Source organism: Nuphar pumila, chromosome 6 (genome assembly GCF_984573655.1).
Source record: "Nuphar pumila chromosome 6, dmNupPumi1.hap1.1, whole genome shotgun sequence".
In the NCBI taxonomy this organism is placed as follows: Eukaryota; Viridiplantae; Streptophyta; class Magnoliopsida; order Nymphaeales; family Nymphaeaceae; genus Nuphar; species Nuphar pumila.
The window spans coordinates 25800146-25828010 of NC_143254.1; the positions used below are offsets into that span (position 1 = coordinate 25800146).

The window sequence follows — 27865 nt, forward strand, 5'->3', positions numbered from 1 at the left end:
TGTTTTCTTTATGTCACACCATTTTGTTGTGGTGTGTAAGGACAAGATATTCGACAACTTATTCCATTATCCTGGAGAAATTTAGTAAATTCCTTTGATAGATATGTTAAAATGTATCGCCAAAACCATTGGTGTAAGTATATATATATATACATATACATATATATCATATATGTATACGTATCTCTCTCTATATAAGTATATATATATATATATATATACATATTTTTATTTCTTTACCTAAAAAGGGTATTCTTGTAATTTCACATCTTGCACATATTCAACTTGGAATATGCTATAATTTCTTTTTTTTGTTTTTCTGTAATTTTCTTTTTTATTTTTATTTTTTACTTTTTCATAAAGGTACATTGGGTGTCCCCACAATAGAGTCGTTGGGGACCCCCAACGGTCACAAATGTGACCATTGGGGGCTCCCCAACGACTCTTTTGGGAGCCCCCCTCTTGTACCCCTTTGCTTTTGTATATATAGGGGTGTTCCCCCTTTGCTTCTAACAAACTTGAGAGTCTCAAGCATTGCCTTTTTATGAAGTGCATGCTTGCTCACTTTTGTGCATTTTACGTATTTGTGCAAGTGTTGTGTAAATGCCTTTGTGCACATTTGTTTCTCAAGTATTTGCGCTTGTATGCTTGTGGCCTCTTAGTAGGCATTTTTACAAGATATTCTCCCCACCGTCACATTGGAAATGTTGAATTCGAGATGAGAATTGATTACAAACTAGGACACAAAATGAGCGAAAAAGTTTGAACACTTTAGATTTATGTTTCATAAAGTAGACCCAAGTGTATCTAGAATAACTATTGATAAAAGTGACATAATAGCGGCTACCCGATAAAGAGAATTGCGGGGCAGGTCCCCAAACATCAGAATAGACAATTTCAAAAGGCATAGAAGCTTTTGATTTATTGATTGAAATGAAAGAATATGACTCTTACGTAAATGGCAACTAGAACAAAGAGAAATATCAGACTCAATACTCAAACTAGGCTGTAAAACAAGTCCACTAAACACAAGTCTTTCAATAAATGAATGATTACAATGACCCAAACGACGATGCCAAATGTCTGGCTTACTACACTGAGACAGACTAAAACAATCTTTGAATGTCACTGGCTGAGGGTTTATTGGAGCAGCACGAACAGAAGGAGACTCCTTGAGGACATACATATTTCCCTGTCGTTCTCCTTCAACGAGAGTCTTCTTCGTGAAAAGATCCTTGACACATACAGAAGAGGGAGTAAATTCGACATAAGAATTAATATCATCGACAAGTTTAGAAACAAAAACAATATTTTTAACAATGCTAGGTGAGTGATAAACATCAGATAAACGAAGTGAAGAATTGAGGAGTGGAAGAAAAATGTTTCCAACATGAGATATAGGGTGGAGAACACCATCTCCAGTTTTAATACTAAATTTACCACGATAAGGGATAGGTTGTGAAATCTTACCAACATCACCTGTCACATGTGCAGCAGCTCCAGAGTCGATGTACCAAGTCCCCTGCTCAGACTGCTTGAAGCTCAACTCGAAAAGAGCAGAAATTAAGAGATTCTTCATATTCTCCTTTTCATCCCTTGCTTGTCCTCTAATGGAAGGCCCAGGACCATTAAATCTGCCTTTGTTTTGCGGGTTATGCCAGCAATTTGCCTTAATGTGCCCCTTTTTATTACACTGAAAACATGTTGGTATATGTCTAGAAGATTGATTCCCTGGAAATGAATTGGGTGACACATTGAGCGTGGGAAGTAATCCACAACCTCCTTGATTACCTCTTCCCTGTCCACGTTCACCTCGGTGCCACCATGCCTGTGACAAGAACCTCATGATTGCTGGAATTTAGAGCCAACTCCTTACCTCTAATAGTGACTTCATACTGTAATAGTTTCACATGCATATCATCAAAGTTAGGCAATGAAGGAAGACATAGAAGAGAGGTGACCAACATATGATAGTCAGATCTAAGACCATTCAGCGCCTGATGAACTTTCTCTTTGTCAGGAATTATACAACCCACCATGGCTAATTGATCTGTGATGCTCTTGACTTTGTTCATGTATTCTGTAACCGATAAATTCTCTTTCTTCAAGAGCTGAAACTCTCTCTTTAAATGCAAAATCCTAGCCTCTGAAATCTGTAAATAGGTTTATGCTAGTATCTGCCACAATTCACTAGTTGAACATTCATCAAGAATGGCCACTAATACCTCTTGAGAGAGTGTAGAGGTAATGTAAGCCACAACCGCCTGATCTTTCCTTTTTCATGTTGCAAACTTTGGATTGCGAACTAGTTTATTAGAGACCTCCCCTTTATCGTCTCGCTCTTCCTGCAGGACAAACTCTGGTGGTGCATGAATCGCTCCATCGAGGTATCCAGAGAGATCCAAACTACAAATAAAAGGCAAAATTTGCCTCTTCCAGGTCAAGTAATTCGAGTTATTCAATTTCTCTGAAATGAGTTGACCAAGAAAACTGGACGGGAGCGAAGGGGAATCCATGAGAAATGATAAACACGGATTGACTCAATAAAAGGAATCCAAGGAAACAATAATAACCAGCAGGGAAGTCTTTGTCCAGCCGTGCAGCAAACCAACAACTGTTCGGTACTTTTTTTTACCCTCTTTTTTTTTATTTTACACGGGCAGTCTGGTTACAGTCAGTCAGAAATAATCTGTGAAAACTTGATTTGAGCAATTTCGGATCTGATCAAAAATTTAGTTGATACAGAAATAAACTTTTGGACTTTAGGAGTCACACACGTGAAAGCAAAAAAAAAATTGTAGGAATGATTTGTTCTAATCTGATGTGAAATTATCAGATCTGAAATTTAAGAAACGAATAGGAGAATGAACGGGATTTAGAAGATTGGGATATGAAAATAAGAGTCACACCCGTGGAAGGAAACCTGATTTTCCATAACCTAACCAGATCTAAATTGATCTGTCTTGAAATGCTAAGATCTGATCTGAAACGATCAGATCCAACGTTAGGGAAAAGAGGGGATGATATAAGAAATAGGGTGATTAAGTAAAAAGGGGAAATCTGGTCTGACACGATCAGATTTAAAAAGACACTGAGGAGAGACACGATGATTAAACGAGAAAGAAAAAAAATTATTCAATACGTTCAAATCGATTTACAGAAAGAGGAGAAGAAACAGGTTTAGAATCAAAGGAAGAAGGAAAAGAAAGCCCGACCTGATTGATGGACCTCAACCTGGCTCTGATACCATGTTAGAGCAGCAAGAACGATGGCGTACCTGGTACGAGGCCGGTGTGGATCTGCAGAAGTGGCAGCGATGATGGAGAACACGCTAAGTGACTCTAAGCACAAAGGCTGCAGCTGTAAGGCGTGAATATTCGTTGTTCTTCAGTCGGCTGTACTGTAGAAGACGAGAGGACGAGAGGAAAGAGTGACGACAATAGGGTATCACGATTCTTGAATTATTATCGTGCCCTACATTCCTTCATATATATTAAGTAAATATTGGATCGGGTCTGTGATCCTTCAGTCCAGACCCGAGATGGATATACAAAGATACAGGACAGATCTGGACCCATATGAACATATACAATCTTAATATCATATACATTGCCAGCAATCATACCTTTCATGAGCGAACAAAATACATTGAGATAGATTGTCACTATGTTCGCGAAGAATATTTGAAAGAGACTATTACATTGCCATATGTTCAGTCAGAATTTCAGATCGCAGACTTCTTCACCAAAGCTCTTCCTTTGTCTAGATTTTTGTATCTTCTTAACAAACTTTCGGTGATTTCACCGTAAGTTTGAGGGGGGTGTTAAAATTAAATGTATACAAATACCAGACAAGGGTATTTTTGTCCTTTATATTTAGAACAGTCCACTAGGGACTGAAATGTAAATTTTTTGTTTCTTTTTTATTCTTTATTTTCTGTTTTTTGTTTGTTTCTGTGTCAGTCTTTTTGACTGTTGGGAGGCAGTCCAACGCTGTCCAACTAGCATTGGACTGCCTCCCAACAGTCATAAATATGACCGTTGGAAGGCAGTCCAACGTCTATTGGACTGCCTCCAATTCATTAAAGGTGAGGCTCTATAAATAGATCCTCACCTCTACTTTGTATGTGTGCTTTTATAAAGCATTTGCTGTGGTATTCAATTTCTCACTTTGTTTTTCAATAGGCTTTTATGCCTTATTACGGTTTTTGTATTTTCTCTTATGAGATTGTGATCGGTCCATTAGAGACCACATTGTTGTTGTGCATTTGTGTAGCTCTTTGTTGCCATTGTATTCGTGCACCCTTGTTTCATTTCATATATATAATAAATTAAAAATAAATTGAATATAATCTAAATATATATGCTATATCTAAAATATATTATATACTGAAAATATGAAGTTATAAACAACAAATATAATTATAAATTATAAATTGAATATAAACTTGTATGTACAAAGGGTAAAATGGCGTTTTTGGGTGTCGACACAAGTACAGAGGGCAAAATGGAGTGTCCGGGTACTATAGCTTTTATTATATGTATAAACATGTTATTTTTCTTATTTCTATTAATTTTTACATTTTTTAAGCACCGAGTTTTTTCTGAAAATTTATCAAATAAACCTTTATTATTGCGAAAATTTGTCTTGTTGAGATATATCTCAAACCGATATTTGTGACTATGGTTTATATTTTGCAAAGATACAAGTATGCAGAGATGGATAAATTGATTGATGAATACATAAAAGCATACATACATGTATATGTACATACATTCATACATATATTGTGTTATTAACATGATATTATCACAAAACTATAAACTAAATAAGCTTTTCGTATTTGAGTTTTTTTAAAACCCATTTCTCATGGAACAAAAGAAAACATGAAAATAATGATGATTTTCATAAAAGAAAAATGACAGCAACTACAAAAAGCCCATTTGATTTGATCTAGAACCCAAATCAAATAATAGGTTTTCTAAACACATGATGTTTTCTTGATTGTGCTTTAGATATTAAATACTCCAAAAAATTTCTAGCAAGTGATGACAATGGTGGTAGACTTTTAGAAAATGACAAAGGGAATAACTATCATAAATCCTTCTGAATTAGGGGAATTTGGGTATTTAAATATGCTAAGGAAAAAAATTTGGGAATTGAAATATGCTTAAAATATTTTTTTGCAACTTTGGGTTGCATATCATGTTTTTACATCAAATTTAAGGCTTTATTCTGCAATTGTATTTTTCTCTTACTTTTCAATTGTCATTTTTTCTTTTTTACGAGAAATATTCCCAACATTTATCAAGACAACCTAAAATATCAGGAGATTTTGTATTGCCAAGATATGGTCAAGACATCATTAATGAGTATGATAAGTGTTTGCACCACAAAAAGAAGCAAGGCATGATTGAACTTCAAATTAAAAAGAGAGAAGGTATCAAATGGGTAATGAAATGTAAGATACCAAAACTAAAAAAATTATTAACATATTATCATATACTTTCTTCTTGGATGAGTCGAATGTAACCACAAAAGAAGGCAAGATTGTTTTAGATAAATCAACCATAAAAAATGCTAAATCCAAAAAAGAAAAGCCTCAAGCTATATGTACAAAGAAGACTTGGGACATTCAATGATCTAAGAAATTGGATTTGGTGTCCGTATCAATGTCGGCAAGCATTAACAAGGACAAATCTGGTGTAGGATTGCCCAAGTAGGATAACGATTACCCTGAAATCAAATATCCAACTTGAAAGAGAGTACTTTTTGGAGGATGCTTTTGTAAAAGTATCTCTAACAAGATACTAAGATCAAGACCTTAATATTCTTGATAACAAACTTGGCACACATGCACGATAAGAACACTCTAGAACACTTGTGCACAACTCACAAAATCTCACAAATGGGCAACGACATAAAAATATTGGAACCACTTTATTAAGCACTTGGGCTTTGAATCAAAGCCATGAGAAATACAAAGGGGTGAAACCCCTATTTATAAGCACATAAAGGAGCCACAAATAGGGGCCCCCAAGAGAGTCATTGGGAGCCCCCAACGGTCACATATGTGACCGTTGGAGGCTCCCCAACGACTCTTTGGGGAGCCTCCCTATGTGGCGCAAAAACCAAGAAAGAAAAAGAAAAAAAGAAAAGAAAGAATACAATCATATTCCAAGGAGAATATGCGTAAAATAGGAATTTACAGAAATACCCTTTTCGGGTAAAAAGAAAAAAAAATAAGTAAATATATTCATATATATATATATATATATTGAGATACATATACATGTATACATAGTACATATGTATATATATATATGAATATATATACTAGATTACATAATTTAACACACCCCCTCAAACTTAGGGCATGATGACCGAAAGTTTGCCACGGAAAAAGTTGAATCGTGGTGCACATAAAGCTTTGGTGAAGAAATCTGCCAACTGATATTCTGAAATAACATAAGGTAGATCAATGATTCCTTTTAGATAAGCTTCACGAATATAATGGCAGTCAATTTCAATGTGCTTAATCCGCTCGTGGAAAGTATGATTTTTGGCAATATAAATTGATCTTTTGTTATCACAACATAGCTTAGTGGGCCCTTCAATAGTGATCCCCATATCTTCAAGCAATTGATGGATCCATACAATTTTCATAGTAGTAGTTGTCATGGCACGATATTCAGCTTCAGTCGAAGATAGAGAATCTTTTTGTTGCTTCTTACATTTTCACGAGATCAGTGAATCACCTAAGAACACACAAAAACCAGTGGTGGAGTGACGGTTATTTGGGTCACCTCCCCAATCAAAGTCAGTATAAGCAATTAATTTTAAATCAGAAGAATATGACAAAAAAACTCCCTTATTTAGAGTATCCTTTAGGTATCTTACGACCCGTAAGACGGCACTCATGTGAACAAAAGTTGATGTATGCTGAAACTGACTTGCCGTATGAACTACATGTGAGATATCAGATCTGGTAATACTCAGGTACATCAACGATCCTACAAGCTGTTTGTAGGGAGTAGGATCAGAGAGGAGAACACAATCATCAATCTTCATTTTAGCTCCTATTATAGCAAGAGTTTCACAAACCTTATCATCTGTAATACCTGACCTGTCAATAATCTCATATGCAAGCTTAGTTTGAGACAAAAAATACCTTTTATGAGAGTATGCTACTTCAATACCCAAAAAATAAGTTAGAAATCCCAAGTCAGACATTTCAAACCTATCATTTAAAATTGATTTTATTCTTTTAATCCCTTTAGAATTGCTTCCGGTTATAAGCATGTCATCCACGTATAGAAGTAAAATAACAATCCCTGTATTGGATTTTCTAACAAGCAACGCAGTATCAGTAAAACAAGATGAAAAACGATTTTCTATCATTACAGAATTAAACCTATCATACCAAGCCTTGGGGGCTTGTTTCAAACCATAAAGTGTTTTTCGAAAGCGAATCACCTTTCCTTTAGGAGACTCCATACCAGAAGGAGCATCCATATATGCTTCTTCATTTAGATCTCCGTTTAGAAATGCATTCTTAGCATCCATTTGATAGATGTTCCACTTGTTGATTGAGGCAACAGTTATAAGACATCGAACAATGACCATTCGAGCTACTGGGGCAAAGGTCTCTTCATAATCAATCCTATATTCTTGACTATATCCTTTTGCAAGCAAACGGACCTTGTATCTCTCAAGGGACCCATCACTCTTAGTCTTAACCAGGGTTACCGGAAGCGCCTAGCTAAAAGGGGAAGCGCGCTTCGGAAGCGCGGAACGTCGCGCTTCCGAAGCGTGGGGGGAAGCGTCCCCCTTTTTTGGGAAGCGCGTCCCCCTTTTTTGGGAAGCGCGCTTCCCTTTAATGGGGGACGTGTTTCCCTTTAATGGGGGACGCGCTTCCCTTTAATGGGAAGCGCGCTTCCCCCACGCTTCCCCCTCGCTTCCCCTATTTTTTTCAATTTTTTGTGTATTTTGTATTTTTTTCGCTTCCCCCTCGCTTCCGAGACGCTTCCTATGTCGCTTCCGAGACGCTTCCTAGGTCGCTTCCGAGACACTTCCCGAATCGCTCCTAAGTGGTCCCACGCTTCCCCGCTTCCTAAAATTTTGAAAGTGCCTCGCTTCCCGCTCCCGCTTCCCGTATCGCTTCCCGCTCCCGCTTCCTCAACTGGCAACCATGGTCTTAACCTTAAATACCCATCTAGACCCTATTGCTTTCTTACCTTTAGGAAGGTCTTGAAATTCCCATGTCTTGGCTTTTCTCAGAGCTTCGAGTTCATTATCCATTGCGGCTATCCATACAGGACATTTTTGTGCTTCATCAAAGTTTTTAGGTTCTATGTAAAAATGAATGGCGCTTAGACAGACTCTATGTTTAGGTGAAAAAGACTCATATGAGATGAACCTAGAAGGGGGTTTTCTATGTCTTTCGGTCCTACGAAGGTTCTCCTCACTTTGGGGAGCAGTCCCACCAGTATCATCATATCTTTCAAGGGCACTTCAGAAAGTATTTTTATCTCTATGAGTATAGGTTATGGGATCTCTATGTGGTTCCTCATTGACATGTTGATGAAATGAAGAGGACACAGGACTGGTTTCATTATCACTTGAGTCATTTTGATTTGACTCATCATCACTAGTTTAATCACCTTCAGTTAAAAGATCAAATAGAAAAGAATAGTCTACATTCTCGTCATTAGATTCAAGTTTTTTGATACCACTGAGATTTTTCAAAAAGCTCACATTTCTGAAGATATAGTTTATCATTTTTAATATCATAACACCGAAAACCCTTTTGAGTTTCGGAATAACCAAGAAAGGCACAAGGAATGGCCTTGGGGGAAAGTTTGTCATTTTTATCAGTAAGGACAAAATATTTGCATCCAAAAACCCTTAACCTGCTATAATTAGGTTCTTTTTCATACAATCATTCAAATGGGGAAACCTTGTTCAGATTTTTTGATGGGAGTCTATTTATGAGATAGACTGATGTAAGGGTTGCCTCAGCCCAGAGTCTTTTTGGAATATTCTGAGAAATGAATAAGGTTCTAGTAGTTTCAATGATATGCCTATGTTTTCGTTCAGCCAACACATTTTGTTGTGGGGTTTTTGGGCAAGATTTTTTATGGAGAATACCATGACTTTCAAGATAACTTTTGAATTCATTTGAAAGATATTCGCCACCGGAGTCGGTTCTAAGAATTTTTGAAGTTCCATTAAATTGATTTAAAATCATCATATGAAATGTTTTAAAAATTGAAAAAACTTCATGTTTATGTTTAAGAAAATATATCCAACAAAATCTAGTGTAATCGTCCACAAAAATAACATAGTATGAGAAACCTCCCTTAGATATCACAAGAGTTGGACCCCATACATCGGAGTGAATAATTTCAAAAGATTTTGTTGTAAACATGGATCTTTGAGTAAACGGTAGACTTTTCATTTTTCCAAGAATACATTCATTACATACAAATTTCTTATTACAAAGATGCTTAATAAAAGGCAAATAAGAGATTTTAACAATGTTGGGATGCCCCAGTCTCTTATGCCATACATGAATATTTTTGTTTTGAGCAACATTACAAAACTGGTTCTTGGGAATTTGGAAAAAATCAACATAGTAGAGGTCCCCTCTCTTAGAGCCTTCCCTAATCAACTTCCCGAACTGGCGATCCTGTATCCAACATTTATTAGAAGAGAATTTTATATCGCAACCATAGTCCGAGAGTTGCGAGACCGAAAGTAAATTTAAGTTTAGTTTTGGTATAAGACAAATTTTTGGAATAAAGAAGTCTTGTTCTTCAAAATTGCCTATTTCTTTAATTTCAAGAGGTGTTCCATCCGCCGTTGAGACAAAAGATGGAAGAGAATTTTTAGAAAAATCGAAAAGAGAACAAGTACTTGGAGTCATATGAAAAGATGCACTGGAATCTAAGAGCCAAGACGTCTTACCAGGAGGTGAGGAGGATGACATAGCGGCTCCGAAAATGCCTCCCTTGAGAAGAGGTTGTAGAGCATCCACAATTTGTTAAAGGGAAAGAGACCCATTTGATGAAAATGGTCGTTCATCTGGTTGGGATGCCATAGCCGCCGCAAAAATTTTATTCCATTTGGGGCAAATGGGTTTGATATGCCCGGGTTCTTTACAAAAATGACAAGTTAATTTGCTATAGTCTCTTTTGCCATATCGATCATTTCCTCCTTGACCTTGATTTTTGAAATGAAGAGGTTTGTAGGCCTTCATATTATTCCCAGGTCTTGACACGACATTAACCCCTTCACAATCATCTTGAGAAGATGATGTAGCAAGGATCCTAGCATTATTCTTACTAATCCCCATACGGGTTTCCTCACCACTTAGCTTGGTGATTACATCTTCAATAGAGGGAGATGTGAAGGCGGATAGAAGAGAGGACCGAATTTGTTCAAATTCGAGTCTGAGTCCATTTAGGAAATTTAAGAATCGATCTTCCTCTAGTTGTTTGTGTCTTAACTCAATTGTTTCTCTGCTCCATTTAGGTTCGAGCATAGCAAGCTCGTCCCAAATGGATGATAGTTCGGCAAAATATTCTCGAATAGACAAATCGTTTTGTTGAAGGGTCAAAGCCTTCTTTTGGAAGTAATACTTGTGAGATAAATCCCTTGAAGTATACACTTTTTCAAGGTACAAGTACAACCAAACTTCGAAGGCCTTTTTGAACTTAATGATGTTGACGTTGATCTTGGTTTCTACGGATGAAAAAATCCAAGACAAGATCTTGAAGTTCTTCATCTCCCACACATCATGTTTTTTTGAGTAATCTTCTAGGGCTTTTTGTCTATCTTCCCCTTCAAGAATCTTAATATCCTCTTTTTTAATAATTGTAAGTTTGGGTTCGGGTTCCGGTATTGAACCTTGAACGTACCCCCAAAGGCCCTTTCCTTTGATATGTGCTTCCATATTGCCGGCCCAAACATGATAGTTCGAACCACTAAGTTTAAAACCAAGAGAGAAGTGGGAGTCCTTTTCACCCATTAGAGAGGGTAGAAGATAGAAAATAACATGGACCTCAAAAGATTTTCAAGTCTTTCTTGCCAAAAGAGGCTTCTAAAATATTGCCCGAAGAAGAATATCCACTTCAAATTCCAATAGCTTGAAGGCACGTTTTTTGAGGCACTTCAAAAAATAAAGAAATGCAAGATCCTTCTTATTCAATGAGGCTCTAATACCATGTAAAAGTATCTCTAACAAGATACTAAGATCAAGACCTTAATATTCTTGATAACAAACTTGGCACACATGCACGATAAGAACACTTTAGAACACTTGTGCACAAAAGCACAACTCACAAAATCTCACAAATGCACAACAGCATAAAAATATTGGAACCACTTTATTGAGCACTTGGGCTTTGAATCAAAGCCATGAGAAATACAAAGGGGTGAAACCCCTATTTATAAGCACATAAAGGAGCCACAAAAGGGGGCTCCCAAGAGAGTCGTTGGGAGCCCCCAACGGTCACATATGTGACCGTTGGATGCTCCCCAACGACTCTTTGGAGAGCCTCCCTATGTGGCGCAAAAACCAAGAAAGAAAAAGAAAAAAAGAAAAGAAAGAAAGAAAAAGAAAAAGTAAAATAAAAAAGAAGAATTACAATCATATTCCAAGGGGAATATGCGTAAAATAGGAATTTACAGAAATACCCTTTTTGGGTAAAAAGAAACAAAAAAGAAATAAGTAAATATATTCATATATATATTGAGATACATATACATATATACATAGTACATATGTATATGTATTTCAATATATATATATGAATATATATACTAGATTAAATAATTTAACAGCTTTCCAAATATAAAATCATAAGAATGTAAACCAAATTCATAGTATAGTTATCCGCCTTAACTATAAATATGATCTTCATCTAGTGAAATTTGCACCTTGATTTTTTTTTATTTATGAATTTTTAGTACATTGTGAGTCATTGACTTTTGAAGACCTTGAAAAAACTATTTACATGTTGCAAACACAAGATCCAAAACCTATTTTCTACTCGACTATGCAAATCACATCTGTAAGGTCAATTTCACAAATGATTTGAGAAATTTATGAAAAAAAAAATAATGTTTTCCATTAGATTGTACTCACAAATGACTATAGCAAATATATATAGATCTCGGTTCTTCGGAATGGTTGGAGAGAGCCCCTCCCCCTCTTGTCAGGCGTCGAGCCCGAGGGGGATTGGACTACTTCCTGAAAGATCGTTTCGTCCTGGCCGACAGGAGGGCCCCTGATCTATCTGCTGTCTTTCTTTCTCTAAAGCAAGAAGTTCCTATATGATGCCATATAACAGTCGCAGATATCGACGATATTTTTGAAATATCGCAAGATATTGTTGCTGTATTTTCAGCAAACAATATTATAGCTAAAAAGTGTAAAATATCATGATATTTAAAAAATATCATCAATTTGATTATATCATGATATTATGAATTATTTTTAACATTTTTATTTATTTTCTACGTCTTAAATATGTTATTCTTCTTTCTTTTACATTTTTTACTTATTTCTTTTATTATATATATATATATTATTGTCTAAACATGATATTTTCTTACATGTTTTTACTATTTTTATATTTTTCAACATTTTAAGCCTCAAAAATTTCCAGAGATTTATCACCAAACCTGTAATATCATGAGAAATAGCTTCACCGAGATATAGCCAATACCAATATTTTTTACTATATATATATATATAGAGAGAGAGAGAGAGGATATATGTTGGTTCTATCCCATGATACTATTGGGTGGTATACACTCATGTTTGTATGGATTTAGCCATCAAATGGTAGATCTAACAGTACAAAAGAATTTAACATGGTTTATTTACTATGTCAGAGGTTTTATCATGTCTAACATAGCACACAATTCGTTTTCTGGCATGGTGAAAAGTCAACTGCTCATGATTCATGAACATAAGGTGGTTTAAAAATGGTATAGAACATCATGAACCCAACTTTAACACATAAGGCAATTTCTTGCAATAATATAGATTTAGTTGATAAATCTCAGTAAAATCTTGGAAAAATCTCAATGCTTAAAAATTTTAAGACATATAAAATAGAATAAATAAGTAAAAAAATAACGTGTTTATGTAATAAAGTACACATATAATAAAGGAGATAACTAAAAAATATAACAGAAAAAGAAAGACACATTTAAGATATAGAAAAGAAGTAAAAAAAAAAGTAAACTGATAAATGTCATGATATTATCATGATATATATAAATGTCTGATTTTTCAAAATATCGCAAGATTTTGCCTTCAATATCATTTTATGAATTTACAGCTATATGATCAAATACATTTTCAGAATATTGCCTATATATATTGCACATGTGCATGTAGTATCAATGAGTGAAATACTCAGGAATTTTCAAGTAGACTGAACCATAAAAATGAGTTAACATGGTTAATTTATTACATACTATGTTTTTATCTAACAATTTAAATGTCAAAAATCTTCATTTTACAAATATATCTTAAATTTATTAGTCCAGAATATGTCCTAAAATAAATGAAGCATGATAAATTCAGCTTTGTCGTCAGATTCACTTAAAAATGCATGATTAATGAGATATTGATACCAAATTGTGGTGCACGTATGTGCAGTTTTTTAAGTACCATTAGACAATTCGTTCTTTCTCGAGGTAGAGCAAGGGATCTTGCAGTGACAACAAACTCTCGAAGAGAAAGAGGCCAATCATCCTAAGCACAAAAGCACAAAAAGATTAGAACAAAGAAAACATACAGCAGCAGGCATTATCGAATATGAAAGTCACCATTGAAACACACAACTGGGTCGTTCAGATAATTGGAAAGGGAACCAACTAGGTGTAGCTGCACATGCAGGCGTACTTCATGCCCAAGGGAGACTATGGGGTGTTTGATTTGCGGACAGGGGAGGACAAGGACACAATGTCCTGTCCTGTCCGTGGACAGTGCTGGACAAGGACAGAGGGGACACGTTTTTTTTCAGTTGTTCTGTCCCGTCCTGTCCTCCCTTGATCCAGGGGAGAGGGCAGAACACTTTGGGACAGAAAACACGTTCCAAATGGACGTGCGAGACGCACTGTCATGCATTTGTGTGGGGGAATGGGCAGGCGTGTGCTGTCCGGGGGGAAAAAATGCACAGGGGACTCGTTACCTCTTGCAAGTGTCAACAAATAACTGCAAGGACTTATTTTGCAAACACACTTCCGAAGAACAACACATCTGCATTCCACATTAGTAAAGCGGTGATGCAGCAGTTTTAGAGATAAATGAAGCCAGCATAACCTACTACCGTTGTAAAACTGGCAAATTAACGAAAAAAAAGTGAAGGAAAGCAAGGACTGAATTAGAGAATGCGAGCAGAAATCACGAGACCATTTCTCTCTCATCGTTGTGCACGTTCAGCGATGGCTGGCTTTTCTACTACAGAATAAGGAACAGAACCGTCCGACAGTGAGCCGCCCGACTCCTTTCCGAGTCGCTCAATGCGAACCCGGGTCCTAATATTAAACGATACGAGACACTCGGAAAAGACCCGGACAACCCGATCCGTTTGTCCGATTCTTCACCAAGCCGAGGCCCTTCGGTTTATACAGCGGCAAGTGGCCCAAATCTGATCCGAGTCGAGATCAGGCATTAGCCGCATTAGATAGCAAACGAGAAAAAATATCGGAGCAACACAACCGAGTCAATCGTTCCTCCTTCCGAGTGACACGATTCACGGCCGAGTCATCAAACCCGAAGCGTCCCGAACTCTAACTGACCAATAATACCACAGGGAAATCGATTCTCTCCCTATCTGTACCTGAACAACTCCGGAGGGAATCTGAAGCAGGTTCTCCACCGGCTCGTTTCGGAGGCAATAGAGCCATTCACGATCCATCTCCTCCCATAACCGATCCTGGATCACGCAGAACCCTCACATCGAAACATAGGGGGAAGGAAAAACGAAGTAGAAAAGAAGGAACTTTTGCGATTAGGGTTAGGATTTCTACCCGGAAGAAGCTGACGAGATGGGCGTCCGTCAGCCACCTGTACGGACGGAGGAATTCGGCGATGGCGTCTATCCACCCTAGGGTTCCGGCGGCCGTCTCGCACGATAATTTCCGACCGTCCATCGGAGATTAGAAAGAGGATCGACCGACGGTCTGGATTGCGTCCGCCTGCACTCACTTCTTTGCGGAAGATTACATGCCTCGCTTCTTTGTTTTACGAAGTGGGAAAGAAAGAAAAAAAAGGTTAGAACTTCATAAAACCACCCAACTTATTATCTATCTAAACTTAACTCACAAATTTTTTATTATTATATGTCACCTGTTAGCTCTTTTAAATTTTTTTATAAAGCCAAGCTGAGGTTAGGCAGAACTAAGCACAACCAGTTACTATTCAACGTACCACCGGGGTTTGAGCCTGCAACGCCCCACCAAAAGGAGACGTGCCCTGACAGCTCCTACCAACCACGTGAAGCCTCGATTGATTTTTTTTTTACACGGTAAACCGCTCACAGTATCAAAGACCTGGCTGAGTTGGCTCTGCCTACCGGACTTAGGGCCGCTTTCCTGGCAATGTAAAACTCTGTGGGCCTACCCTTTGCCCCACTGGTAGATCTTTGATCTTTCTAGCCTACTTTTTGGGAATGACATGTCAGAGGTTCGGTTTTCAATTTGATCCGAGTCGAGATCTGTGGGCATCCAATTGAAAACCGTGTTCACTTCTAGCGCAAACTAGGGGTGGCAATTTCTGACACGACCCGCCAACCCGCCTCTTAGGCGGGTTCGGGTTGGGCTTAAGTCAACCCGTTTAATAAACGGGTCAACCCACGTAACCCGTTTATTAAACAAGTCGGGTTCGGGTTGGGGGTATGCCAACCCGGCTGACCCATTTAATAAACGGGTTAGGCGGGTGGGTCAACCCGCCAACCCACCAACCCGTCTGCCCGACCCGTCAACCCACCAACCCGACCCGCCAACCTGCCTACCTGCCAACCTGATCCGTCAACCCGACCCGCCAACCTGACCCGCGAACCTGAAAACCCGTTTACCCGACCCAACCCATTTATTAAATGGGTTGGCGGGTCGTGTCGGGTTACCCGCTTATTAAACGGGTCGGGTTCGTGTTTGCCACAGCCTACCCGTTTAATAAACGGGTCGGGTTCAGGTTGAGGTATGCTGACACGCCAACCCGACCTGATTGCCACCCCTAGCGCAAACGCTCTATCATTCACTTTCATATTTTTGGGGCATATATATATATATATATATTGAAGCTGAGGTCAGGAAGACTCCTACCAGTTATACAACTATACCGGGTTTTGAACCTGCAACGTCCCACCGACAGCTCCTACCAAAATTCTGGTACATAAAATACCTAATACGCATCTAATTTTAAACAATAACATTTATTAGACGAACAGTACTCGTTTTATATTACAGAATTTTTTTTTCATGAAAGATACAATTATACAAAACACAATTTGTAGAAACTTCAGATTGCTCATAAATCTACTTCTTTTCATTAAAAAAAAGCCAAGAATTTTTAATCTATCACGTCATGAAATGAGGATGGAGGTTAAAATCAAAACCCTTGCGGGGATGGACTTAGGCTTTTTCCTGCCTCACCCTGTCTCGGATCTCTGTTAGTAAACTGCTAAAATACTCTTTAGAGATGACAGTGGACTGAGGAAAAATAGGGCTCGTTTGAATCGAAAATGAGGGACATGAAACGGAGATGAGGTTAAAATCAAAACTCATGCAAATATAAAGACAGGAATAGAGGGCAGAATTTTGAGACAGAGCTAGGTTGGAGTCCTTCCTGGCTAGGGATGATAGTGGGGCGAGGCGGGGGACAAGGTCTCCCGCCCTGCCTCAAGATTAGAACCTCCATCCCCGCACGGTGCGGGGATGGATTTTAACCTCCACCCCCGCCTTCATCCCCGTTTCATGTCCTCCATCCCCGGTTCAAACGATGATGAGGTGGGGCGGGGCAGGGCGGAGAAAAGTGGCTGGGACGGGGATGAGTCCGGGATCATGGCGGGGACTGGGCGGGGCGGGGAAAAGTGTACGTCCATCCCCGAACGGGGATGGATTTTAACCTTCGTCCCAGCCTCTATCCCCGTTTCATACCCTTCATCCCCGGTCCAAACAGGGCGAGGCAGGGCAGGGCCCCACTTTTCCCCGGCCATCCCTATTCCTGGCTTCCCACCTTCACTGTCATCCCTAACAATAAGGGGTTGTCCCCTTTTTTATAAAGGGCAGCCATACGTGGCTCCCCTTAGTTGGGCAGAACACCCAACACTGAATCTACTTTCGTGTCAGAGGATGCACAGCTTGCATATCAAACTAGCGATGGCCTTAAACTCGAACACTTTAAGTTGACCCACTAGGTTCAGTTGAGAGGAATGTGCAAATAGGTCAGCTCTAAACAGGGTTCATTTGGATCATCACTACGGGGTCGACTGCATGGCCAAGTGGGCTGGTTGTGAGGGTGTTGAAACGAAGGCACTGGATCAAACCCCACTGGTACATGTGTATGTGTAGCTTTCAGAATTGAGCCACTTAAGGCAGGGTGGTTGTGGGGCCCCACCCGAGGTCCATCTCGCTTCGGCAAGGGTTCCTCGTCTTTAAAAATTTTAAGAACAAGGGTCATTTGGATCAAGACAGGGAAAAGGTAGTAGTTATAGATGATGGTTCTGCTGGGTTATCCTGTCAGAGTGGGGTTTGGATCAGGAAAGTTTGGGTTTAACTAGGGAATGTATTACTCATCTTGTGATTAGGGTCGAAAGCTAAATACTTTATAATGGTCTTAATAGTTCTCAATGAAGTACATTGTTGGGGAACAATTATTTCAGCCAGTTTATTGGGGGTTTGTAAGCTAGCATGTTGGATCATGGTTGCCAAACTCACGGGTATTATCGAGACTGGGCTGAGTTGTATCATATGGGGCACTAACCAAGTCAAAAAATAGCATGACCTTATGGACCAAGTCAGCTGAGATATGGTGGAGTTAAACAAGTTTTGTCTCAGACCCAGATGACACTACGCTGTATATATAAATGTAAATAAAAAATACAAATAAATAATATATATACATATATATAAAAGAAATCCACATTTCAAATGTATATACTATTTGAAAAAATGATTTTTTTATAATATATGGATATACATTTATATCTATTTGTTAAAAATTTAAATTAAAAACCGTGGTTCACCCTGGAGAGTCTCATCTAAGTTACCTAGCCAGGTGTAGCTGATCCGAGACCATGTCCTAAGAATGCCAACCATGATCAGATCTTAATAAGTTAGGAAATGGATATTTTGGGAATGTGGGTATGAAGGCTAATCCATAAGTATTATTGAAGGGTTTGAACCTGCAATATCTCTCACCACAAGGAGACGTGCACTGACAGCTCCTACCAGCCGCACATCGTTGGTTGAGCTGACATCACTTTCTCTTTCTTTCCCAGAGTGAAACTATAGGGTTTGAAACATACCTTTTCGTTGAAGCGGAAGTGGAAAACCGGATCGTTGATGCTCGTTTTGCTCAACGGATGTGTGCCCTCACTTGGAGAGAACGACGAATCCACAAGTCCAAGTGCCCCACGATGTCTAATCGTCACAGTCTTCTTCTTCTTTCTTTTCACTGTGCACACACTGTGAACACCTTTTCTTCTTCTCTGCTGGGTCTCTCTTAAGCACAAAGTGTTTTTTTTCACACTGTATTCTGCTCCCCCTTTTCACTCTCATGCAAATGAGAGAGATGAAAAGATGGGGAGGTGGGTGATTTCCAAACCGACCTCTCTTCAAATGGTGGGCCGGGTCCGGATCTCGCTCATCATGAGCAGACTCGATACCCAACCCAACATTCTCCCACTCGCACATGATGGGAAGAGATCTTAAAAGAAGAAACACCAAACATGTTCATATGGTGAATAACATCGGGTATTCATACTGGCAAATGGACAGTGCGACCCTTGAGCTTAGGGAGTGGAGGCATATTATATACCGGTTAGTGTAACATAATAACTCAAACCTGCAAAAAATAAGATACACAAGGTATACCTGCACAAGTCAGGTAAGAAGCTCACTGTGTCCTAGATCAAATACATTTTTCACATTCTTGCATATTGAATTCATCTGCACATATATATATGTACCAAGTTATGCCAGACAAGGCCTTCCATTATGTCACATGTTTAATCATAAACCTAAACATCCCAAGGATGTGGTAAAATAAGTTAGCTTTTAACATGTGCATAATCTGAAAATGTCAAATGATCTTCCTTTCTAACTCTTATTCTTTGAATCAAGATAAGTTGTTTTCCTAGACATGTTCTTTTAGACTGAATCAGACATGGCCTTAAGCAACATGCTAAAGTAGCAACACTCATCTTTCTCCTTAAAATAAAGTCAAAAGTCAATAAGGATACTATATATATATATATATCAGGGACTCACACAATGAAGAAGCAGTGGTCATTCTTTATTTCCTTTTGTGGTCAACTTATAGTTATGGTGCGACATACGTGGTATGACTCACCTATTACGGCAACACTATCTCACTCCAGTGAATGCATGCATACACCATTGATTCTCTGTCGTACAGATCTATATTAGTTCAGTTTCTCCCCAAGAAACTAACTTGAGTCCTTTAGGATGCACATTCCCATGCAATGTCTATCCAAGTCCTCAAATCTAGTCAACCAGGTTACCCTTGAAATTTAGATAGCAAGGTCAGTCTCTCCATATAGTTAAATATACACGAGACCTCATCCTAACCCAGTTAGAGCGATGTATCCCATATACGTATATATGGCGGATATCATAACTCATTGTACTCCCACTTTTTTGAGTTATTATCATATGATATCCCCAAAATATGACATGCTTATTAATTCAACAACCCTGAATTTTGTTACATCTCATCTCAGCCCGCCCACAAGCAGTGTTTGAGGCGATAAATCCGTGTGAGAAGATTTATCTCAAACCTGATAGCAAACTCCTATAGATGTGCAACATGCCATACAGTAATCATAGAAATAAACATGAATAACATTAATATATCAAATCTTACAAATACCTATAGATTTTACATGATTAATATAAGAATCCCTATTAATCGGCTTAGTAAAGGGATCTGCCACCATATCTTGGGTATTAACATATGCCAAGGCAACCTTGCCATTATATACAATGTCACGCATATACTTGCATCTTGCGTCTATATGTTTGGTTCTACTGTGAAACTTGGGATCTTTGGTAAACATAATTGCCACTTGATTATCACAGAATAAAGTCATTGGTAGTTTTGCATTAGAAGTGACTTCCAATTGTTTGATGAATCTCCTTAACCAAACGCATTCTTATACTGCCAACGAGCCTGCAACAAATTCAACTTTCATTGTGGACAAGGCTACACATGTTTGCTTCTTGCTACACCAAGATATAGCACCATTGTTCATCAAGAACACATAGTCAGACGTAGACTTACGCTCATCAGGGTCCCCACCCCAATTTGCATTCGTATAGCCTACTACACACATGTTACCACCATGGTAACAAAGAACTGAATCCGATGTGCCTTTAACATATCACATAATCCTCTTGACAACCTTCCAATGCGCTTGTCCTGAATTAGTTTGATATCTACTCACCAACCCTACCGCATAACATATGTCAGGTCGGGTGCACATCATTAAGTACATTAGGCTGCCTATTGCACTGGAGTAAGGGACTTTGGACATAGCTTCTATTTTTTTTTACTTCTTTGGACACATCTTAAGACTTAAATCATTTCTTTTTGCAACAGGAGTATCTATGGGTTTATAATCTTACATATAAAATCGTTCTAAGACCTTTATATATGACTCTTGTGAAAGAGAAAGAAATTTTTTTGAACGATCTTTTTTAATCTCTATGCCTAGCATAAAGCATGAATCACCCATGTCTTTCATTTCAAAATGAATTGACAACCATTCTTTAATGGTTTTCAGAAACTCTAAATGATTACTAGTCAATAAAATATCATCCATATATAGAGTTAGGATTACAAATTTTGGACCTTGACGCTTAAGATAAACACAGTGGTCCTCATTAATCATGGCAAAGTCATTACACATGAGGGTCTCATGAAACTTTAAATAATATTGTCTGGATGACTGCTTCAATCCATAAATGGATCATTTCAGCTTGCATACATTGTGCTCAAATCCAGCAGTAACAAACCCCTCGGGTTGTTTCATATATATTTCTTCATCCAGATTTCTATTTAGGAATATTGTATTAACGTCTATTTGATGTAATTCTTAATTTATATGTGACACTATGACTAACAAAAGATAAATAGAGGTCAATTTGACCACAGGAGAGAATATCTCTTCATAGTCTATTCATGTCATTTGTGTGTATCCTTTAGCAACCAAATGAGCTTTATATCGCTCGATAGATCCATCGGCATTCCTCTTAATATTAAGAACCCATTTGCTCTTAATAGTTTTCTTCCTTTTGGAAGATTAACAAGATCTCAAACCTCATTCGATGTCATGAATTTTATTTCTTTTTCCATTATCTTATGCTATTCATCTCTTTTTGAACAAGATAGAGCATCTCTAACACTCTTAAGTATCTTATCATCTTGGGGCATGACCACAAAGGCTTCTCCTTCGATTTGAAATCTCCGGTGAGGAATTCTTTTTCTTAAACTTTTTCGAGTTGCCAGATCTTCTTCAAAGTCGATATCTACTTGAGTATTACTCCCACTATCCAATAGTGGTATAAACACATCCTCTTGTATCTCTAAAACATAATGATCAATTTTTTTAGACTGAACAGAATCATCCAATTCATAGAATTGAAAATTATGCTCTATCTTTTCTCTTTTAGGAAGATCACTCTCAATAAATGTGACATCTCTCGAATCTATCTCAGAAATACTTTCATTTGTATTCTCTCTTAAGAATACACATCCTTTTGAATGTTCACAGTATCTTATAAAGATACACTTCTTTTCTCTAGGACCCAATTTTTCATATTGATGAGAAAGATTATGGATATATGCAACAGACTCTCAGGGTCTGAGATAAGTCAAATAAGGCTTTCTACCTGTTCATAATTCGTAGAGAGTTGAAGAAATAGATTTAGTTGGTACACGATTTAATACATGGGTTGCAGTCAATAAACAATCACCCCAAAAGGAAATGTGTAAACTTGCATGCGCCATCATGGACCTGACCATCTCTAAGAGGGTCTTATTCCTCCTTTCTGCAACACCATTTTGTTGCGGAGTTTGAAAAGTAGTCAATTATCTATCTATCCCTTTATCATCACACAATTCTTTGAATTGTTCGAATAGATATTCACGTCTACGATTTGTTCTCAAAGCCTTGATTCTACGATCAAGTTGATTCTTTACCATGTTCATAAGGGATCTAAAGCAATCCAATGCTTCAGATTTATGTGAAATTAAATACACAGGGCTAAATCGTGTATAATCATCAATAAAAATAATAAAATAAGAGGTTTCATGCCTCGCTGCCACATTCATTGGTCCACATATATCAGAATGAATTAATTGAAGAGGATAGGTTCCTCTAGTTGCCTTTCCAAAAGGCAATCGAGTTGATTTTACAGCAAGACAATGTTCACATATAGGCATTTGAATCTTCGCATAGGATCCCAAAAAATCTTCTCGTGTGAGTCTCTCCATTCTCTTTTGCCCTATATGTCTAAGTCAAGCATGCCATATAGATGCATTCACATTCATATTACTAGCAGTTGAAACAAGAGAAACACATTCTTTACCCACATTCAGATTTTTAAGTTCAGTGTCCAACACATAGAAACCATTCATCAAGAAACCAGAAGCAACTAAAGTATGTCCACAAAAGATGTCAACATTGACATCTCCAAACACAAGTTTATAGTTTAACATAGACAAAGTAGAAACTGAAATCAAATTTCGTCGAATCTCTGGAACATGCAGAACATCATATAATAATAAACATCCTCCTCCTCGCAAATCCAATTTACAGGTCTCGATCTCTTTGACTTCTGCTTTAGTATTGTTTCTCAGAAACAACCACTTCGAATCAGATTACATCTTCCTGTATTTGACGAAGTTTGTGCGGTCTTTGGTCACATGGTCGATGGCTCCTGAGTCTACAATCCACATAGGATTAGATTCAATGATTAGTGCATAACTACAAACATTAGCACATATATCAGGAGTAATAAAAGAATATACCTTTTCCTACTCATGATATTCACGAGCATAGTGACCCAAATTGCCACACTTAAAACATTTTGCATTCGTTTTATTTTTCTTGTTGTCACGCTTCCCAAAGCACTGATAAGGCTTCTTTTCTTTATCTTTGTCTTCTCACCCTTCTTGAACTTCCTTGGTCCATAAAAATTCTTCTTAAAAGATTTTGGCTTTTTTGAGCTTTCTGCCATATATGCCCTTATACTAGATTGTTGAGCCGCTTCAAGGCGATCATTTCCTAGCTCTACATGACGAGCAATGTCATCAAAAGTCTTAATACTCTTGTTATGAGTCATATTAATTTTCACATGCTCTCAATTGTGTGGCAGAGAGCGAATCACAACCTGAACCTGTTGTTCATCTGTAAGGGTATGTCCTGCACTATTAAGCCCTCTTATCATATTTGCCATCTCCCTAAGATGTTGGCTCATAGTGTGCTGATGATACTTCTTGTAGGAATCGAACCTGATGGTCAACCTTCTAAGCTTTATGTTTGATGTTCTCCCAAACTTATCTTTAAGGGCCATCTACATCTGTTGAGCAGTCTTATAATGCTCAAATTGACATATGATGTCATCCTGCATAGAACATAGCATGGTGACATGCACAACAGTATTCATGCGCTTCTATTTCTCATAGGTCTCTATGTCCCTACGAGATTGTGCCCCATTACCAATTTCAGGTCGTTCCACAGTATGGTTGAGAGCCTCCAAGGCCTCAGCTTCTTCCAGTGTAAATTGAATCTTTCTATGCCATATATCATAGTTATCACTGTTCAGTTTCTCAATCTGTGCTAAGTCCATTATGGATTTATTTGGTGCAACCATGTCCTTAAAAAATAAAAAATGTGCAACTATGTTATTCATGCATGTTATGATCTAATCATTAGCACATCTATATGCAGTCATAATCACACGATTAGATAACATATAATTTCTTATAGGGCGTGGAATTGAAAGCTTAATATGTACAATCATCTCCCACTTTCTCTAAGATGATTATATTCATCTAAACAGTATTATAACTATTTGAATAAAATATTAACACATATAGTAAGTACTTCCAAAATACTTAAAAAATGCGCAAATAATCAACATGATCACATCATTTTTTATTCACATTCATGAATAAAAAAATAATTATTATTACCAGGACCAGGTCCGGGTATCCCCGACCCAGCCGGGGCTCAACAAAAAATGGCTTGCGGCACCAGCCGCAGGTCATAGGCCTCAGCTCACATGGGCACTGGAAGAATGCCAGAGTCCAGCCCATAAAAAAATTTTGTGGCCCTGTCGCAGTGCCCAACCTATGGCCGAGCGTAGTGGGCTAGCTGAGGGGGCAGGCTTGCAGCCTGTGTTGCAGAGCCTGGCTGGGGCTCGGGGCAACGCTCAATGGTCCACCTGGCCATAGGCCAGACTTGTGGCCTAGCCGCTGGACCTGCGATTGCGGCAACCCACCTGGCCGAAGGCCAGGCCTATGACCTAGCTGATGGGCCTGCGACTGCAGCAACCCGCATGGTCTGGTCAGTCGACCATGCATGCAGCCTATTTATTGTAGGGTTTGCACAAAGGCTGGATCTGGCTCGGGCACTAGAGTCGGCCGATCCCATGCCTTGATCGTGCGGCTACAGTCACACGGTCAAAAACAACAAAAAAACTTATTTTATTATTGTATGACGCCCCACCGCAAGCGTCCACCATGAATGCATAATGGTCTCGGCCACGAGCACACGGGGATATATTCGCAAGCAAAAACGACATCAAAAAACTGAATGCTCTGATACCAATATAGGGTTTGAAACATACCTTTTTGTTGAAGAGAAAGCGGAAAATCATATCGTTGATGCTCGTTCTTCTTCTTCTTTCTTTTCACTGTGCACACCTTTTCTTCTTCTCTGTTGGGGTCTCTCTTAAGCACACACAGTGTTTTTTTCCACATTGTATTCTACTCCCCCTTTTCACTCTCACGCAAATGAGAGAGATGAGAAGATGGGGAGGCGGGCGGTTTCCAAACCGCCCCCTCCTCAAATGGTGGGTTGGATCTGAATCTCGCCCATCATGGGCAGACCCGGCACCCAACCCAATAGAAACAAACGTCAAATCAACACAAGTGAGACCCATCTTTTCTCACTGACTTTACTTTTCATGTGGAGATTGTTTCTTATCTCCATTCATATGAAAGCATTCTCATGAAAAGGATGAGCTGGCAGGATTTTGTAGAAATTCGTGTCATTTCAAATGTTATCACCATCAGTGAGTATCGCCACATCTTATAGACAAAAATTGGATAAGTTGTAGGCATGAATCAACTATTTTTTAATACTTGTAAAAAATATAAAAAATACTTTTTTTATTATTTTAAATTTATTTTAATAGTTTTAACATGTGTCACGTTATGATTGACACATTATAATTTACTATTATTTTTGGGTCGATAAAGAAAGATTTCGTTGAGTATTGGTAACCCAACGATTCAGGGTTGATACCCATATTGACAACATTGGTCTTTTCCTTCCATAAGAATGAAACACATGAGCCCTAAAAGAAATTTGAATGCAAATTAATGAGATTGACCATGACCTAAGGCCATTGTCTAAGTCTAGGCCTCATCAGCATGAAAAGATCAGGTGCAATATGATTGCATAAATATTTGTGCATTAAGCACCTGATCACCCTTCATCCCTGTCAGGTGTGGGACCCAAGATCTAACGGAGGGCGATGGAGTGTTTAATGCATAAAATTTTGTGCAATCATATTGCACTCGATCAAGACTCCTCATTGGCTAGAAGATAGACCCATGTGTAGGGGTGGCAAAATCTGACCCGACCCGCCAACCCGCTTCTTAGCCAGGTTAGGGTCTGGCTTAAACGGGTTGGTGTCGTAAACGGGTCGACCCGCCTAACCCGTTTATTAAACGGGTCATGTTCGTGTTAGGGGTATGCCAACCCGCCAACTCGTTTGACCCATTTAATAAACGAGTTAGGCAGGTGGGTCAACCCGTTTACACAAACCCGTTTATATATATATTAACTTATCTAACCCTAACTCCTAACTTTACACTTTAGTTACCCACCTAACTCCTTCCTACCCAGCCGTAGCCGAGAGCCCGAGACCTCTCCTCTAATTGCAAATTTGCAGAAAAAAAGTATAATATGTATTTTTTTGTGTTTCTAATTGTGTTATTCTGGTTAGACAGGTTATTTGGGTTACTCGGGTCGGTTATCGTGTCTATGTTATTGGGTCGACCCGTTTAATAAAGGAGACGTTGTGTCGTGTAATCGTGTCGACCTGACCCGTTTATTAAACGAGTTAACCGTGTCGTGTCGGGTTACCAGTTTAATAAATGGGTTGTGTTCGTGTTTGCCACATCCGACCCATTTAATAAACGGGTCGTGTTCACGTTGAGGTATTCTGACCCACCAACCCGCTGACCTGACCCGATTGCCACCCCTACCCATGTGCACCTAGTGATAAATCTACACGCAGCCCGTTGTCCCCACATGCATGCTAATAACATCTTCGCCACTGTAGTTACAATGTAAGTGATGAATTTAAGTTATCGTGTCCTTTTATTATGTGTTATTTTAAAAAACATACATTTTCTCATTGTTTAAATTCATAACCAAATTTAAAATCTCATAATTCAAAAGCATACTTGGTTTTCTCTAGTGACTTCTAGTAAAGTAGTAAATTATCATTATTATTATTATTAATTGGGGGGGAGGGAGAGGAGATTTCATTGATTCAAGTTGTTTTGATCAAATCAGACTCCCTAGTTGTGACCCACATCATTCATTTAGTGAAAATTGACATTTAAATCACCAAGATCCAACTTGTGTGCAGATTTTTTTGGCAATTCAAAAAAACAATGGTTGAGAAAACACAAAAGTTCGTGACTTAAAAAATCACAATTTACATTGAAAAAATACGATCCAAGTGTTGATTCTTATTAAATCAAGCATTGTGAATCTATCTGTAAGGCCATATTTTATCAAAACAACTTGCATTATATGATTTAAGATGGGTAAGATGGGGGATGACAGGGGATGAGTAGAACCCAACTCCAAAACAAATCGGAGAAACAGGCACATTTAGTAGAAGTCATTAATGGGATGCACATGATGCAACTGGCGCCTAGAAATAAAGAGAGCTCATCTCCCTAAGAGAGGGAAGATAGGTGCAGTGTGCACACTTTTGGCCTGCTGTTGCACCTGATCACCCTCCATCTGTTGGTGGGCTCCACATATGACAATACCAAAGATGGTGGGTGATCAGGTGCAGCTGCTAGCATATTAAATGGTGCAATCACATTGCACCAGATCCTCCCTCTCCTAAGAAAACCATTTGTAGCCATCCTCAGTGATTAATAGACTAAATCATCGATGAACTGCAATTAGCCGTGAAGGCAATGAGAATAGGGCAGTCTTTCACGTACATCCATCGCTTATAACTGGAAAATCGAGCGTAGAAAGCAACAAAACAAAAGAGACAACAATAAAAAACATCCTCACACGAAAAGCGAAGCCTACTACTTCAAAATGTCCAGATG

The 27865-nt window shown here is 38.4% G+C and overlaps 1 protein-coding gene across 3 annotated transcripts in view; it reads right to left on the reverse strand.

The window, feature by feature from the left end:
* Nucleotides 1-27865, reverse strand: part of LOC149834419 (S-adenosyl-L-methionine-dependent methyltransferases superfamily protein) — a 64688-nt gene that overhangs the window by 22788 nt on the left and 14035 nt on the right. For 2 of the 3 annotated variants that reach the window (XM_090010123.1, XM_090010122.1), the window contains exons 1-3: nt 15055-15241; nt 14865-14960; nt 13691-13774 (exon numbers count right to left, since the gene is read on the reverse strand). In XM_090010123.1, the coding sequence (XP_089866249.1) occupies nt 13691-13774; nt 14865-14960; nt 15055-15177 (303 nt within the window). In that variant the 5' untranslated portion in view covers nt 15178-15241. Of the gene's footprint in view, nt 1-13690; nt 13775-14864; nt 14961-15054; nt 15242-27865 lie in introns of those variants that run through there. The other variant, XM_090010121.1, reaches the window with a different exon arrangement.